This window comes from Simochromis diagramma, unplaced genomic scaffold, assembly GCF_900408965.1.
Source record: "Simochromis diagramma unplaced genomic scaffold, fSimDia1.1 OVJJ01000293.1, whole genome shotgun sequence".
In the NCBI taxonomy this organism is placed as follows: Eukaryota; Metazoa; Chordata; class Actinopteri; order Cichliformes; family Cichlidae; genus Simochromis; species Simochromis diagramma.
In genome coordinates this window covers 7641503-7657117 of record NW_024386801.1, presented here as the reverse complement: position 1 = coordinate 7657117, position 15615 = coordinate 7641503, and the positions used below count along the sequence as shown (strand labels likewise).

The window sequence follows — 15615 nt, the reverse complement described above, 5'->3', positions numbered from 1 at the left end:
TGGCCTGAATAATGCAATATTCCTTAACTCAAATCTAATAAATCTAATAAATGTTCCATTCTTTTAACAGCATAGACTGAGGGGGACTGCTCACACTTTACACCCTGAATGCCTTTACAAAATCTATTAGCTTTACAGAATTTTGAAAGTTTCAGCAGTATCATTCATCTTTCCTGACAGAAGATGCAGATATAGAAAGGGCTGTGGTTCAGGTTGCAACTCAGTGGGTGGCTGCAGAGTCATTAGCTTAGTTACACTCCACTTTCTCAGACTTACCCAGAGCTCCTGCTGCTGGAGCCAGGAGAACCATAACAAACCTTTCTGCAGGAAGGAGGTCAAAGATTTGGTTTCATAAAGAGATATGAAACCACTTATGCACTAATTATTATGCACAGGAAAATGAGTTGGTTAAGCACCACTAAGATACTTTGCTTCAGTCCAAACCCTTTTATCTGGTATGCTTCCATCTCTGCTCTATGACACAAAATACTGCATTAATGCAATGTGCTCGCTGTCCTTGTTCAGAACATCTACCCGCCTACATAACTCGATAAAGAAAAAATACTCACTTTTCACATATCAACGGTAAATGTTTCCTCAAAATAGACCTGTCCTTTGACATTTGCAATTCTAATATTCTGCAGACAATAGCTCGGATGAAGAAACTCAAGTATAACTCAAGTGTGTGTCCTTCGTGTGCAACTGGTACTTTACTGACTTCAAGGAACTTTAATTTGTACTTCAGAGCCTCTGAACAGAAACAGAACTATGTTTAGTTATAGTTAGCACCCATTCTAAAACAAAAACGTATATGCAGACTATCACAGGTTCACAGCTTTAGTAATGGTAACTCAAAAAGTCTGTGGCTGTGGAAACAGAAGCAACACTTACTTTGACTAAAACCTAGATTGCAAGAAGCTGACATTTTATGAAAGGCAAAGGAAGCAGGTCGTAACAATGCTCGTGCAGACCAGCTCTGTGTCTCTAACCGATAAACTGTGGCATTAGAGTGAGAATTTGCATAACAACAAAATGCTCAGCTAGTACATCTAATTTGGAAGAGAGGGATCACTCACACTCTGTACATAATAAATGTCATCTCGAGATATGGACAGGATAACAAAACTTAAAAAAGAATAAAAGATTAGATTATGAAGAAATTCAAGTGAATCAAAATTGATGAATATGAAGACAGACATAAATGGAGAATATGTGCAATGCATGCATAGTGAACACCCTTACATACAGACAGTATAAGAGAGTTATGTAATATCATTTGTGTGCATTTTAGAATCAGAACTGTGTGCACTAGCAGGATCACGCCTTTAGATGGCAGCACCTCTACAGCACAAATGAACTTCACTGACCCTGTTAAGACAAGGAAACCGTGTGTGATATGACCAGCAGTACAGTGCAATGAGCAGTACAATATACACTACTAGACAATGCTGTAGGATGCTAGCTCAGAGTTAGAGGTTGTACCTGTATGAGGTGAAGTTGTCGTATGATCCCACAGTGTAGTGTCTGAACAGTCTCTTAGTGCGGTCCTCCCGTGTCTCTGTAAAATAGGTTTAAAGGATTGGTTGAGTGATATACTTTTTGATGCTATAAAAACATATATTGGAGGTAACTGATCTATCTACAAGGTCATATAGACCATTAAACACTTACATCATCAAACTGCCTAAATTATTACTATGATTTAATAACAGATGTTCAAGTGAAGTGTATTGTCTTAAAAGCCACATTGCCAGTGTATACAGATCTCCGTAAATAAGCTGAAATTAAAAATATCCCAATAATGCTTTACTTGAATATTTTTTAGGAAGTACACAGTTGATTTTTTTTAAATCAGATCTAGTCCAGCTAATGACTTTATACAAATCCACAAGATTCCAAAAATGTCAAGGCTGTGTCTGCCCCAGTTCTTAGCATGTTAGTATAAAAATGTCAATAATAATCTAATTCGGTGAGCACAGAGAGGAATTAAGCTACCACAGAGAAGCAATTATCATTAACATGCTTCATTTATCATAGAGTATAATTGTTCTATGGTAATTTTTTGCTTTTGAAACAGTGAAGTAATTGCCTAATTCTGCCCTCAAAGTGTTTCTTTTAAAAGGCAAATGTGTTTGATTAGACGCTCATTGAATACTGTGTGTGTATGCACCGTGTGCATGTGGTTTCTGTCACTATATGTGATGTTATCCTATAGGAGTGCTGATGCCCTTTTTCTATCCCAATAATACACAGCACAATACATCTCCACTACACAGCCGATTGGCTGACTAAACACTGCACGGCACACACAAGCTCTTAATTGGACGAGGCTGTGAAAGCAAGAGCCGCCGTGGTGTTGATGTGAGACACACAGCATGTTCCTATGACTTTGCTTGGCAAACTTGGTCACATTCCTGCCTCCTGTCGCTTTACTTTCCAATACAGGCAAACGAAAGAAGATGTTTAAGATAAGCTGTATATGTGAGAAGGAAAAAGAAGACACGCAAAGAACAAAAGTGGAAAGAGGTCAAAGTGAGTGAGCAGTCTTGAACTGGCTGGCATCTCCAGATCCACTTTATCCTGTCAATCTGATTCACTGTGTGAGTGACCGACTGTCAGCTGAGAACAACTCGAAGCTTTGATAAGTGCATCCACTGACACTCGGTGACACGGCAAAAGGGCAAAAAATGAAAAGGGATTTAGCAGCAGTTAACTTTAACCTCTTAGCCACTGTTTTTACTCTCTGACCTTCCTCTTCATTTTTTATATCTGCATTTTCACAATTATCTTGTTTGCCTGAACATGCCTGTTTTTCATAATCAAGGAGCTGTGCTCTATGAATCTGAATCACTCTGAATCTTGCAGATTTGTTTCAGCATGATTCCAACTGCGAGGCTTTCTTCATCCTTTGTATGTTAGATTGAGTGTTCATTTGAATGTCTTTTTCAGCTCAGGTGAGAAATTTAATTAAATAAATTCTCTGAATTCTCTGACACCAAATAAAAAGCCCAGTCAACTTAAAATGTATAGAGTTCAAAATATCCAACTAAAATACAATTACTGTACAGTGTACATCTATCAATTAAAGTAAAGGGAAAAGAAGGGTGAGTTGGTATTTTCTTTAGGTTAGAAGGTTACTCTACATCCGGTCTGGGGAGGAAAGACATGGCATTTTGTTAGCACAGCCTGTCAAAGGTAAGTCGTAATGAAAAAAGAGGTGATATTTGGGGAGAAAGTCATAGATGAGTCAGGACTTGTCTTCTCCAACACCTTCAGAGGCTTTCTTTTAGGGCTAGACTCAGCTTTCATGCACACATACACGTACCAGTTGAATATGGTTAATGAGTTATGGCTAATGCCAGACTTTCATGTATCTTAGGTTCTGTATTTAAATATTAAGTGACCACATGATTTGCCTACACACTTATTCACAAGGGGTCAACACAGCAGGTAGCTCTGCATGTTTGATTGGGTAGATTTTTGTGCCAGATGCCCTTCCTGAGACAAATTCCTTAGGAGTTGCATCTACTCCTGGAATTGAAGCAAGGAGTGTCTGTTTGTTTATTTGTGTGTGTGTGTGTGTGTGTGTGTGTGTGTGTGTGTGTGTGTGTGTGTGTGTGTGTGTGTGTGTGTGTGTAAAAAGTAGGTTGCACTTTGGCCAGATTAGGAAACAGGTCCATGGTCATGGCAAAACATCACGGCTGTGATGAATAAAAAGAGGACCAAGAATGGACCCTTGTTGAACACCCACAATAATGACAACATGACCGTAACACAGTGATTGACATCAATACAAGCTATGTCTACAGAAAACACAGCATAATATTAATGACTATCAAGGGCTTCAATAATGACGTAATTGAAATCCTGATTGCTCAACGTGTAACAATATTAGACACTACATTTTTGTAATGGTAAACCTTTTTAGACTTGCAGATTTAATGAATTCTATCTGAAGCGTAAGCCAGCAGGGAAGTGATTAACTTGCAATGGATCGAAAATGTAAATTATTTTCATCCAGTGGTCATCGATGTCGTACGCAAAAGCTGCTCCTGCTGGGCACTTGTTTGTTTAGTTATGGTTTAGTTAAGAAGACTGCATTTGTTTGTTTGAATAGTGCTTGAAAGCAACAGATGCAGCATTTGTATTTCTGTTTCTACTAGAGTGTGCGCATCTAAGTTTGTGTGTGTATGTGTGTTTGTGTACCATGTGTACCATGTGATACGGTCCAGAAGTGTGAAATGCAACTTATTCATCACAACTGTCATGTACAGGCCAGGAGCATCTAAAGACAGGGCCCTCATAGCAGAGATAACCTCCAATATACTTCCATCTATCACAGACTCATACACACAAAAGCAGAAAACAAAAGATGAGACACAGGGCTCCACTGTAAACAAAAAGCTATTATCATTTTTATTATGTATTGAATCTATACATATAGATTCATTTTAATATTACATCTATATGTAGAGACTCAATTGCTCGGTAAGGCAAATATCTTATAAGCCAATCCAACAGCAGCACCTCAGTGCATTTAGGGATGCTGACATGGTCAAGACAACCTGCTCTAACCAATTCTAACCTGCTTTAGTTGTAACCAAACATCATAGAAAGCAAATGTGATTTCAGTTCATTTTAAATGTGGATTGGTTATTGGTGCCAGATGGGCTACTGGGATTTTTCCCACGCAACTATCTCTAGGGTTTACAAAGACTGGTCTGAAAATGAGAAAATACCCGGTGAGCGACAGTTCTCTGGGCGAAAATGGCCAGACTGCTTTGAGCTAATAGGAAGGCAACAGTGACTCAAATAACCACTTGTTACAACCAGTGTTTGCAGAAGAACAGCTCTAAATGCACAAAATATTAAATCTTGAAGCAGATGGGCTACAGCAACAGGAGACCACACCAGGTGCCACTCCTGTCAGCTGAGAAAAGGAAACCAAGGCTACAATTCACACTGTCTCATTAAAATGGGAAAATAGACGATTAGAAAAATGTTGCCTGGTCTAACGAGTCTCGATTAGATGGGCAACATTAAGATGTCAGGGTCAGAATTTGGGTTAAACAACATGAAAACGTGGATACATCCTGCCTTATATCATCAGTTCAGGTTGGTGGTAATGGTGGTATAATGGTGTCGGGGTGTTTTCTTTGAGCCCCTTAGTACCGATTGAGAATAATTACACTCCACAGCCTACCTGAGTATTGTTGCTGACCATATCCATCCCTTTATGGCTACAGTATACCCATCTTTTGATGGCTGTGTCACAAAGCTCAAATAATCTCCATCTGGTTTTGTTAATTTAAAATTGAATGCACTACTTTCTCTCTCTGAAGACAAATGTTTGTCTAAAACAGAGAGACCTCTGAATGCTTTTTTAATAACAGAGATATAGAGAGACAAGGACATTTTCAGTAGAACAATGTTGGTTTCAAACCAAATTCTACTTTTTGGAGATATCATTGAAATTCAAGTGAAACATCCAGTTCCAAAATTAAACTGTAACGTCATAGTATTAAAAAAACAAAGAAAAAGAAATAGAGGAAGGTCATTTCCCTTTGAGAACATAAAAAAACACTTGACCTCTGAATGCTTTTTAATAAAACAGATATCAAAAGCGAGGGACATTTTCATTTGAACAATGTTCGACATCTGGTAGCAGAAACACATTTTGCCTTAATTGCCTCTTGAATAAAACAATGTGGGCAAAATTTAAATGGTAAAATTTGTTCCTTTTGATTTGCCCAGTGGATAGAGATTCATCTGATCTCTGTCACAAACTGAAATGACAAAAACAGAAAGTTTGAGAAGTACTGTAGTACTAGTACTGTTTAGCTTTCAAGCTTTTCACCTTAATAATAATAATAAAAATGATAATGGTAATAATAATAATAATGACAATGATAATAACAATAATAACCACACTGAATGAAATCAAATGTTGTCTCAATGCGTACCTTGGAACCAACGTAAAGTTGAACCATCAACTCCAACAGGACTAATATAGTCTAACGTTCTAGGACAGTAAAATCCAAAGTGCCTACAGCCTGCACTGTTTGATGAAGTCTTCTTCTGACATATGCTCTGTTAAAATACCCTGTTAGTGAAGTCATCTTGGTACAGTAATGCAATAAAGTAAGATTTATTAAACCACTTTCAAAAAAACGTAACTAATCAGGGTAAAAGTTGACAATAGCACTTCTACCCTATAATTTGAGCAGAAATATAGATGTTTTTACTATCAAAAATATATGAAGGGTGGTATTGACTGAAAGTTTTTTTTGTGTGTTATGAGTGATCATCTGTTGAGATGAAAGCATATTTTACACATCAAGCGATAAGTCACGCTTTCTGTAACACTGTTAACATGCTGCATCTTTCCCACTTCTCTATTCTGGACAGACTGCAACACCTTTGCTGTCCTTGTCTGAAGGACGCCAGAGTCCCATCACACATACACGTGGACTCACACACACACACACGCGCACAAACACAGTGTCCACGCTGAATGGGAATTAACCTATGCTGTTTTAATACTGATAAGAGCTGCACACAAACATTCAAACACATCCACACAAACACACACACTTATCAACTAAGCCCCATTGACTTTTTAATTCTTCCCTGCCACTCTCCCACTCATGTCTACTCTCCTCTTTCTGTCTCCTCATAATTTTGTTTCTTAACCTCTTAAACCTGGTGTATAGGAGAAGAAAAACAGTGTTTAAAATAAAAAAAAATGTTTAAAAAAAGAGTTGTGAGGAGAAGCTTGTGGAAATCTCATTCTCTTTTGTGCTGTCACACAATGTGTCTGTCACTGCACAGATCCAACAGGGAGTTGCTGGAGCATGCAGGTGGATACAAGGCTAACTGTCCTCAGTATAGTGGACAGGCCAATGTCTTCATTTTCTTTTTCGCTCTTCTTCCTTAGTGCTATTCCATCTTCAGTAAGAGTTTTGAAAGAAAGGCGAACGCTTTTATTCTTCATGGAGTGAAATTAGTCACAGTTAATATATAGAAGTGTGAAAAAGAGGAAGGAAAAGAAAACAGCATAAAAGAGAGGCTGGAAGTGGACGCTGTGCCAGTTTAATATTTATCTGCTATGTACATATAAGGGATACACATAAACACTGCTCAAGGTTAGAACTCCAGGGTAGTATTCAAAATGAGAAGTGACACAACTCTCACTGTTTAATGTTGTTTACTGTTGACTTGACCCTGCGAGAGCGACAAATTACAGCTAATAGCTTCATTATTTTATAGTCCATCAGAAGCGCTACGAACAAAAATCAGCTCTCTTTGAGTTTAATTCAAACTGAACATTACATTTCTGTTTCTTCATGTGAAGCACTCAAGTGGTGAAACAGATGGTGGCTTTTATTTCTAAGATACCAAAGCAAAGAGTGTGTTTTGGCACGAAAACCCAGTTTGTGCCACTGACAGCCAGTCATCAACCAAAGAAAAGAAAAGAGAAATCCAACAAACGAAACAAACAACAAAACTTTCATCAGGACAGGAATGATCCTCAAGCATCATTTTAATCCATCACGAATTTAATATAGCTGTTTTGTTTGAGTGCAGCATAAACAGACAGGCAAGTCGCTTTTTATGAGATGTACAGTGTTAAACCAGCTGTGCTCTTATTAGTGATGTGAGTTGCAGGTGCCAAACACTCAAACACCAGGGTCCAGCATAATGTTATGATGCAAACAATTTTGCTCCCGAAGAACAATTTTTCACACTCGTAACAGGATACACAGAAGAAAAAGTTGTGTTTTGTTATAATTTTGTTACAGTGATGACATTTTCATGTTAGCTGACTAATATAAAGCCTGAGCCTTTCAGACACCAACAGTATTGCAGGATTCATTTCCTTAGATTTTTTCCCTGTAGTCTTCGGTTTCCTTTAAAAGCCAGTTAAAATCTTTTTAAAAGAATGCTATATAAATAAAGTTTTATTTACTTACTTTACTGTGGTCAAGTTTAACTTGTGCATGGAAAGGGAGTGAGGTGAAACATCAACACTTGATGATAACCTCAGACATTAGCTGCAGTTGACAGATTAGATATTTTTTTAATATTCAGCATCAGTTTGCTACAAATATTGTCATGGTCCTGGGCCATGTTGGCCCAGTATTCTTAGTTTTTGTGTGTTTTTGTATTTTGTTCCCTATTTATGCCTTGGTTCCTAGGTTATTTAGTTAAGATGTTCCTTATTTGGTTACCTCCTGTGGGCCCCTCTGTGTATTTATGAGCTCTCGTCTCTCCTTGTGTTTTATTCCATGTTTCCCCCAGCCTGTTATGTCTGTGTTCTTCCCGTGCTCTCTCTCCTCCTGTCTGAACCTCTGTGTACTTCCTGTTTTACTTTGACAGTCTCTCGTCAGTATGCGTCATGTTGTGTTCACTCCTGCCCTGTCTCGTTATGATTATCTGTGTCAGCTGTGTTCCCCGTGTGCTCCCACTTCCCTCGTTAACCCTCTGTGTATTTATGTGCATATCTCCATCAGGTCAGTGTCGCGTCGTCAATGTCTTCTCCCCGAACCTGTGTGTCTTTCTGTGTTCCCACGGTTTTCTGTTAGTATTCCCAGTTTAGTTCTGTTCCTTTGTGAAACCTGCAATAAAGCAGTGATTTTGAGTTCAGTTCCTGCCTCCGTGAGTTTTGCGTTTGGGTCCTCATCTGCCTCCACACAGCCGGTTCATGACAAATATGACCTTCACATAGGATTTCTGTCTTCGCCATGGTAGAGTATATGCTAGAACATGTAGATGTGGGCCTACGAAGCTCTGCATAGCACCTATGGTCAACTGAGGCATGCTAGATGGGTGTCTGAAATGGTGCAATAGTAAAAAAAAAAAAAAATGGAACTGGAGAGTGCGGCCAGAGGCTGTTTATGAACACCAGTTCAACAGTCTTTGTTTAGCATGGACAGTCACAGTCTAACAACGCGCTTTGATAAGAATTCGACAATGGCGTTGAAATACCAATGATTATAGGGAGAAAGACAGATGAGATCAAATGATGGCAACAGTATAGGAAAAGAGTTCATCATCAAGTATCCAGTGAAACTTTTGACCATTTTGTTGAGTTCTTGCGAGTCAAAATGCCACATCTGCTGTCGCTTACTTTAATGAGAAGAGCGAGCCGTTTGAATATTTGATCATCATGACATAAATAATAAACAACAACAGAGTCTAAAAATAGAAATACAAAACAAATATCCGATAATAGAAAAAAGCTTTTCCACTTTTGGAAGAAAGTAGGTCTGCAATGAGGAGAAGACTGACAGCAAGAACAAAGGAAAATTTGACAAAAAATAACAATTCTTTAAGAATGACAGTGAGTGACAACTGGAAAACTTTTAATTAGTTATTTTTGGTAAATTTTTAAAATTGTTACCTAACAAATAGTTTGATAGCCTGATGATTGAACTTTTTTCCTGCTCTGTATTAAGCTTTAAGTCACATTTAAATGTGCAGCGTAGTGAGCATCCTCTTCTAAAAATGGAAGCAGTAGTACGCTAGCAGACACCATCCTTTTTTCTACTACATTACTCCGTATGCTGAGTCACATTGGAAGTTTCTCACATTTGCAAAAATGGGCTATTTCAGTCTTGAAAAGAGTGTTTACATCTAAACGGTGCTCAGTGCAATGAAACTTACCCCAGAAAAGGTCATAATACGAGGAGTTGCTTTGCTCTGTCTTCACAACTGTGACAACTCCATCTATCCTGCTACACAGCACAGGCAAATCTGACACCATGACTGGACAACAGTCCATTTTTCAATTCCACCTTTCAGCCTCGCTAAGACCTGAACAAGAAGGTTGTCTCTCCCCTCTGTCATTTGAATCCCTGAGACAAGCTGAACTCCCGCTCATCTTCTCGTCTTCACCTTGAGGCGATTAAAAGCAATCCCGAAAAATCCATTTCATGCAGAAAAACTAGTGACAGCTGTTTCCTCAGCACCATTTTCCTTTCTTCGTTTTAACAGTGAAACAGGAATTCCTGGACAAGTAGCACTAAACTGCGCGTAACTGTCTGTGGCCTCAGTGTCCTCTTCTGTTTTAGCCTCGAGCAAACAACTCCAGCATATCTCTGCCTTTCTGCTGTCTTTCTCCTCCTCCTCTGCCTCGGAATTGGTTGCTTTGTTAAAGAGCCTTCAGAGAGCTTGCTGTTACCACGTAAGTGTCAGAGGCAGAGGCCGACGCCTATAAATACCTCAGTTCTATCAAAAGCCTTGAATAATTCAATCAAATTCAGTCAACAACAGGCAACTACTGTATAAGACCCTCAAACGCTGTGATGCACGCCGCAGTACACTTTTGAGTCAAGGTCAGGACGCTATCACTCATACAGACACACAAACATCCCCAAAGGGAGCTGAACAGCTTATTTTATAAACAAAAGACCAATGTAATGTGAAACATCTTTGGGCTGGAGTAAATAATAAAAGAGATTCAGAATTTCTATTATGTAGCTCCGTAGGAGAGTGAGAGAGGGATGCCGAGTGACACAAACTGAAGAGAAAGACAGTGAAATATGGTGAAAGAGGAAAACAAGGATGATTATTCTATTGAACCGCCTCTCATTTCTTTATATCTTCTGGGCGAAAGTGGCTCAAGAGTTGGGAGTTCGCCTTGTAATTGGAAGGTTGTCGGTTGGAGCCCCGGCTTGGACAGTCTCGGCCGTTGTGTCCTTGGGCAAGACACTTCACCCGTTGCCTACTGGTGGTGGTCAGAGGGCCCGGTGGCGCCAGTGTCCCTCAGTGCCCCAGGGTGGCTGTGACTACAATGAAGCTTGCCATCACCAGTGTGTGAATGTGTGTGTGTGAATGGGTGGATGACTGTTTGTGTAAAGCGCTTTGGGGTCCTTGGGGACTAGTAAAAGCGCTATACAAATACAGGCCATTTACAATATCTTACTAGGAAACTGGGAAGTGCCTGAAATTCAGAAACACATACGGAAATACATGATATAAAGTATACCTTTACTGCACTGGCAGTGTAATTGTGATCATTGTTAATGACATTTTTGCCAATATGACAAGATCCCCAACACCACTTGTGGACCAAACCAAGAGAGAGCCTCCGCTGTTTTCCAGATGACACTATACTGAGTTGTACTTCGCTCCTGACCTCCACTGATATAATGATAATGATTTGAACCAAATATTTAAAATTTGTCACTTCAATTGCTTCATAAGACCTGTTAACACTGATTTTTAGTATAGTTCTTGTGGCATACCTCAGCCTTTTCTCCCTGTTTGCCTTCTTTAAGAATGGCTTTTTAACAGCCACCCTTCCACTGAGACCGTTTCTGATGAGGCTTCACAGGACAGTAGATTGATGGCCAAAGAAAAACTTTGAAAGACTTCCAGAAAGCCAGTGAATCTGCTGTTTAAAACCACTTTGAAAAATTAAAAGAAAGTTTTTCTCCTTTAAAGCAAAATATAAAGAGGGCTGGAGCAAGACTGTTGTAGCACACCACAATAATGACACCCGGTGGGTATCAAGTCATGGCAGTGAAAGGATTCATGGAAAAAAAGCAACTCAACCAACAATCTACAGATGACTTTAAACAACCACAGGTGAACAGTGTCTGAGAGCCGCCACGACACTGTGAAATAGACTAGACTTTCAGAAGAGTGCCTTAACCCGTCGATGTGTGTATGTGCATGTTTACTTTTGTGTGCGGACATGCGCGTGTGTACAAGCGAGTTTGCGCTTGTGACCCGCTCTCATCCAGTGCAGCCCCTGTCAGATGTAATATGTCTCTGCTCGACTGTCAGCCCTGCTTCAGCTTTGATTCATTGTTCAAATAGCATCGCCATCTATTATGATTTGATATGGATCTGTCCTCCAGAGAGAGATGGCTCAACACACTCGACTGACTTCTGATGAAAAGTACAGATAGTGGCCATCACTCTGTGGCGAACAAACAAACACAAGAGCCCTGCACACACTCACTGGACACTTAGTGTAATTTTTTTTTCCAGGGTTAAATGGTAGGACTTCTCTTGAACTGCCAGTCTATAACACTGACTCAGCTAAACTTTAATACCTAAGACATGCCTTCCAACCTGTGGTTTATTGTCTCTCCCTCTCTCTCTTTCTCTCTCGCTAATAAGATGGATTAGTTGGCTATGCTAATCTATCTGCTGACTCGAGACAATAACTTAAGTGCGTGCGTGTGTGTAAGCATAAAGGTTTAAAAAAGCCTGTCCATTTGAATGCACACGCACAGCTTTGTCGTGTCAGCATTTGCATACTCACTCTGCATTTTACAAGTTGTCACCAGAGAGTTACTGACTGAACTCACTATGTAATTTGTAATCTGGGCCTGTACCGACTAATTTATGGAACCATGAGGGAAACGAAAGGGGTTTGTCATTGAAAGGTGAATGCTTTTTCTGTTATGAGCTTGCTCAGTATCGCACTGAAATTACCGACTGTAATAATATGAACTCAAATACATAAGTTGTAGAATTGCCGCTATAATAAATCACAACAACGCATGGACAAGGTGACCATGAGTGCTTAAGGACACCAATAAGAGCAAACTATTTATGCTCAAATGGCTATCCTATGTGTTCTTAAGCTTTGTGGTTTTCATGATTTAGGATTAGACTGAGCTGGCTCAGAAAAATGGGATGCAGCTTATCAATTAAGTAGCCTCCCTTTGAGGTGACACTGATGCTTTTATGGTGTTGCACCAGTCTTACCCAAGGTCAACGCAGACAGACCTTTTCTCCAAAATAACCTGTTAAAGTTTTTTGCTTTACTGCCGCTGATGAGGTACCATTAAGCTCTTCTCTTTCTTTCCTTTCTTTCCTTAAGCCTAGAGCAAACATGGTTTATAAAACTGTATAAAATAAAGGTGGGGTGTGGGAGGTGTGGGGGGGTTGAAGACAGCGACTCCTTGTCTCCTGCAGCAAGCAGAGGGAAGCGTATGATAAGAAAGAAGGCGCTACCAACATGTCTTCAGCCTGACTGGCCTTGTTAACACACAAAAACATTCATATTTATTGTGTTAGGGTGACACTCAAGGTATGAAGGGCGAAGACTGGCCCTGTCCTTGAAATGCTGATAACATGAAAAACTGAAAAGACAGAAAAAAAAACATACAGGGAAAAGGTAAGATTACAGAATGAAAGAGAAAGGGAAGGAGAAACAAGCTGTAATAGTCCTACAACACTCTCATGAGGATACGATATGTACTGTATTCATGAATTTTATATTTGAATGTGATGAAAGGCTTTTCCAGAAAGAGGAAGCCATTTAAACATGTAAAAAAAAAAATCTGCTTAAGTGTATTTGGGATATTGCTGAATGCTGTGAAATAAAATAAAGTAACAGCTGACAGTAGCAAAACAGATGCCGGTACATCTTTCCTAATGAAAACTAAAGCTGAAGCTGATCAGCAGCTGATGTCCTTGAGCTTCAACTGTTCATTTTCAAAGCAGAGCGATGCATTGAAAGAACAGGCTTCATACATACGGCATAAGTGGTGCTCACTTCAAGGGCGTAGATTTGGCATTGGTGGGGACGGATGATTCAACCACCGAACCCTGCCCCGTTTCTTTTTTTTTCCTTTTTGGCTTTGCTTCTTGATAAAAAAAGAGAAATATACTTGCCTACATATGCTATTCTACATGCTTTTAAACCATTTAAAATTACAATTAATGGTTTTATGTGTGAATTATATAATGTTAAATTACTATTAAACAAATGACTAAGTATTTTAGACTTTAGTTTACTTGAGCCATATTCCATATAAATCAGGTATCATACAAAAATAAAAATAGCTTCAAATACAGTCATGACAATAAAAGAATATAACTTTAAGGACTTAACAACATTACTTCATTTATAGTGCACCAACATCTCTTATACAGGGTGGCCATTTATATGGATACACCGTAATAACATCATCATCATCATCATCATCACCTTTATTTATAAAGCACTTTAAAACAACCACAGCTGACACAAAGTGCTGTACATTGGAACTGTAAAATAAAATTACATGAGATATAAATAAAAACAAAATAAAAGAAGAGTGAAATCATTAATTAAATACTACAGGACTACAGAGCGCACCTGATTAAAAGCCACATGCTCTAATTGTAGAAAGAAAACCGTATGAGTTTCACTTGTAATATGAGATATTTACACAGAAATATTACACGTGAGGATTTTTAACGTTTAATTTAACATAAACATGGTAACATAAACGTTATGGCAACATACAAAAATACATACTGCAAATGCTTTTTTTCCTCGAACAGCGCCTGTAACACGGCTACCTTTAAGTATACGTACGTATCGGTAACACACAAATTGCGTTGCTTATGGGTTTTTTTACGGAACAGTGCACAAACAACATTACAACATCTCTTAACGACCGATAAAAATATATACCGTATATATACTACTTATCATTTTGATTGGTCTACTGTTACCAGGCAAAATGTTTTTGGCCGCATGAAAAAAAATATGCATCAGCCGCACGTCAGTATAAGCCGCAGTGTTCACAGTGTGGGAAAAAAGTAGCAGCTTATGACCCGAAAACTACGGTACTTCAAATAAAAGAGAAACTAAGTCTCACTGAGGTTAAAAGCCAAGGAATAAAAGTGGGTTTTAAGACGCGATTTAAAAGTGAAGGGGCCTCTCTAACGTGCAAGGGCAAATTATTCCATAATTTTGGAGCCACGATAGAGAAGGCCCTGTCCCCTCTGAGCTTCCTCCTGGATCTCGGTACCTCCAGGAGCAGCTGGTCAGCTGACCTGAGAGACCGACAGGGTGTGTGGGGATGAAGAAGTTCAGAGAGGTAAGGTGGGGCAAGAGTTTAAAAACAAACATGAGAATTTTAAAATTAACTGTAAAAGACACAGGCAGCCAGCGCAGAGAGGCTAGCAAGGGGGTTATATGTTCTCTTTTTCGAGTTCCTGTTAGGGGAGTCGTGCAGCCGCATATTGAACCAGCTGCAGACGTGAGAGCAATGACTGACTGACCCCCACATAAAGTGAGTTACAGTAGTCCAGGCGGGAAGAAATAAAAGCATGGATCACTGTTTCAAGGTGCTGCCTCGAAAGAAAAGATTTTACTCTTGCCAGTCGCCTTAAATGATAAAAACTGGACTTCACCACTGCTCTGATTTGGTTGTCCAATTTAAAATCACTGTCCAACTTAAAACCAAGGTCAGTAACAACAGGTTTAAAATAGACTTCCAGGGATCCTAAAACAACAGAGGAGGACTCACAGGGACCACTAGGTCCAAACACCAACACTTCTGTTTTCTTTTCGTTGAAATTTAAAAAGTTTAGAGCCAACCAAGCTTTAATACCATCTAGACATGTCAAGAGAGGTTTTATGGAGATGCCATCCTTCTGCTTTAGTGGCAAATAAATTTGGCAGTCATCGGCATAACAATGAAATGAGATCCCATGCCTTCTAAGGATGGAACCCAGAGGCAAGAAATACAGTAAAAAGAGCAGTGGCCCTAAAATTGAGCCCTGTGGGACGCCGCATGACAGAGGAGCAGAAGACGATTCGTAACCGAGAAGGCTGACAGAGAAAGTTCTATCTGACAAATAAGACCTAAACCAATT

At 39.3% G+C, this 15615-nt stretch overlaps 1 protein-coding gene across 4 annotated transcripts in view; it reads right to left on the bottom strand.

The window, feature by feature from the left end:
- The window catches only part of shank3a (SH3 and multiple ankyrin repeat domains 3a), a 225956-nt gene that overhangs the window by 21995 nt on the left and 188346 nt on the right, over positions 1-15615 (bottom strand). For all 4 annotated transcript variants that reach the window (XM_040025475.1, XM_040025476.1, XM_040025478.1 and 1 more), the window contains one exon: positions 1483-1558. In XM_040025475.1, coding sequence (XP_039881409.1) covers positions 1483-1558 — 76 coding nt within the window. The remainder of the gene's footprint in view (positions 1-1482; positions 1559-15615) is intronic.